This window comes from Impatiens glandulifera, chromosome 9 (genome assembly GCF_907164915.1).
Source record: "Impatiens glandulifera chromosome 9, dImpGla2.1, whole genome shotgun sequence".
NCBI classification, from domain to species: domain Eukaryota; kingdom Viridiplantae; phylum Streptophyta; class Magnoliopsida; order Ericales; family Balsaminaceae; genus Impatiens; species Impatiens glandulifera.
The window spans coordinates 29,480,203-29,482,629 of record NC_061870.1 but is presented as its reverse complement, the minus strand read 5'-3'; the positions used below and the strand labels follow the sequence as shown (position 1 = coordinate 29,482,629).

Here is a 2,427-nt window from a genome sequence, read left to right as displayed (position 1 = left end):
ATGGGTTTCCGACGACTTTTGTTAGCGGCGTTAGCGGCGGTGCTAGTGTCCATTACCGACGGTGATGGCGGTGGCGGTGGTTTATGTGCCGCCAATGTTCTTATCCACGGCTACAAGTGCCAGGAATTCGATGTAAATTATATATTTATATATTCTTTCTCCTTGCAAATATATAATAATATTTATTATTATTATTATTATTCAGGTAACAACAGATGATGGATACATATTAAGTGTTCAGAGAATCCCCCAAGGCCGTTCAGGCGGTGGCCACCGCCGGAAAAAGCCACCGGTCTTGTTACAACATGGCCTTCTTGCGGTAATATTTATATTAACTCTTTTTGGATCATAATGTTTTTTTTACCAATATAAATATATGTATATATATAATATTTTATTATTATCATTGGTGATTTAATAAAGAAGACCGGTGCAAAACGATTTTTTTTTTGTTATTTCGGTGCTTTATTCCCATTAATTCAAACTTTATCTTTTTTTTTATATATATTTTTTTGCCATAACGCCCCTTTTTTTAATTTTAAATTATATATATATTATTTAATATTTTAAAATTAAAATTAATTTATTAGAATAACTCAAAAGGTGAAAGTTACATTTAAGAAATCAAAAGTTATCTTAAATTAATGGAGTATTTTTGAAAAAAAAAAGTAAAAAAATATAAAATAAGTCTATTTCATTAGTTTGAAAAAATCACACATTTCTTTGTCATTCTTATATCAGCTAATTTAGTGAATCTCAGTGTCTGTTATTTTAGTCAAATGTTTTCGCATTTTAGGATGTTTTAAGGGAAAAAAAGTTTCTTTAACTTATTGACCCGTTCAAATTAGTCCTTTTATATATTTTGTTCGATTTTATTATTATTATTTTTTTGTTCTAATTACCTTAAAATAGAATAATAAATATCTTAGTTAATTATATATATAGGACGGGACGACATGGGTAATGAACAGTCCAGAAGAGTCATTACCGATGATACTAGCCGACAATGGTTTCGACGTTTGGATTGTCAACACCAGAGGAACCGCCTACAGTCGTCGACACCTCTTTCTTAACACATTTCAACAAGTAATAAATCATACATATGTGTATCATCATTCTTAATTAACTTAAACTTAATTAATTAATTATATATTACCTTGTCGTAGAAATATTGGGACTGGTCCTGGGATGAACTAGCCGCACACGACTTCCCCACCGCTATCAATTTCGTATACAACAAAACCGGTCATCAAAAGATCAACTACATCGGCCATTCACTCGTCAGCCATCTCTAATACCATTAATATTAATCCGCCAAATTCTTAACTACTTTTATTTATTTATTTTAATTAATTAATGCAGGGAACATTAATAGCCTTAGCAGCATTATCAGAAGGAAATCAAATAAACAAATTGAGATCAGCTTCATTACTAAGCCCAATTGCTTACTTAAGTCACATGAAGACCGGTCTCGGCAATATAGCCGCCAGATCCTTACTTTCCGAGGCCTATAAGTTTATGGGCATCGCTGAATTCGATCCATTAGGGTACTATATATAGTTCATGCATCACTATTGATACAAATTAACTTAATTAATTGATTTTGAATTACATGTTACAGATTTCCGGTGAAGGAATTCGTGAAAATGATATGTAATCAACCTGGTGCCAATTGTTATGATTTGTTATCTGGATTCACTGGAAATAATTGTTGTTTAAATACATCAACTTTCCATAACTTCATTGAGACTGAACCTCAACCTTCTTCATCTAAAAACATGATGCATTTGGCTCAGAGTAAGTAATTAATTCATTAATTAATTAAATTTCTACTATATATATATATTGATTAAATTTTATTAATTGATTCAGCTGTTCGATCTGGGATACTCTCAAAGTATGATTATGTGAATCCAATTATCAATTTGTTTCATTATGGACAATTTTGGCCTCCTGTTTATAACCTTGCCAATATTCCTCGTGACTTCCCTCTTTTTCTCTCTTACGGCGGCAACGATGATCTCTCCGACACGGTTGATGTTAATAACTTACTCGACATCCTTAAAGACCACGACACCGATAAGATTTTTACACAGCAAGTTGAAAATTATGGACATATTGATTTTATTTTGGCTGTTAATGCTAAAGATGTCGTCTTCAATCAAATTGTGAAATTTCTCAAGAAGCGGTTTTAATTTGTTGTTATTATCAACTGCAGATTTTAATTATTAGTTAAAAGAATATTTATTATCTGGAAATCTTTTTCATTTGTATAAATTGGTCGGAGTGATGAGTTTTGTGGAACTGGAATCTTTTCTAAATAATATTTAATATAATTATTCCAATGATAAAAGAAGATTTTGCAAATTGTAGAGCTTTTCAAGATTCTTTGGTAATCAATCAAACTTATTGAACCCGATTTTCAAT

The 2,427-nt window shown here is 31.0% G+C and overlaps 1 protein-coding gene across 1 annotated transcript; it reads left to right on the top strand.

Moving 5' to 3' along the window:
- Positions 1 to 2,195, top strand: LOC124916172 (triacylglycerol lipase 2-like). The gene is made up of 7 exons (XM_047456900.1): positions 1 to 132; positions 206 to 319; positions 946 to 1,086; positions 1,167 to 1,280; positions 1,363 to 1,547; positions 1,622 to 1,797; positions 1,873 to 2,195. Exons 1-7 carry the CDS (start codon positions 1 to 3, stop codon positions 2,193 to 2,195), a joined length of 1,185 nt encoding a protein of 394 aa, XP_047312856.1.
- Positions 2,196 to 2,427: the final 232 nt, after the last annotated feature.

Bases quoted from the DNA above. Each gene is read 5' to 3' on its own strand.
- LOC124916172 (XM_047456900.1), top strand. From the start codon at position 1: ATGGGTTTCCGACGACTTTTGTTAGCGGCGTTAGCGGCGGTGCTAGTG. The intron at 1,087-1,166 runs GTAATAAATCAT...ACCTTGTCGTAG, and splicing joins TTCTTAACACATTTCAACAA to AAATATTGGGACTGGTCCTG. The intron at 1,281-1,362 runs GTCAGCCATCTC...TAATTAATGCAG, and splicing joins ACTACATCGGCCATTCACTC to GGAACATTAATAGCCTTAGC.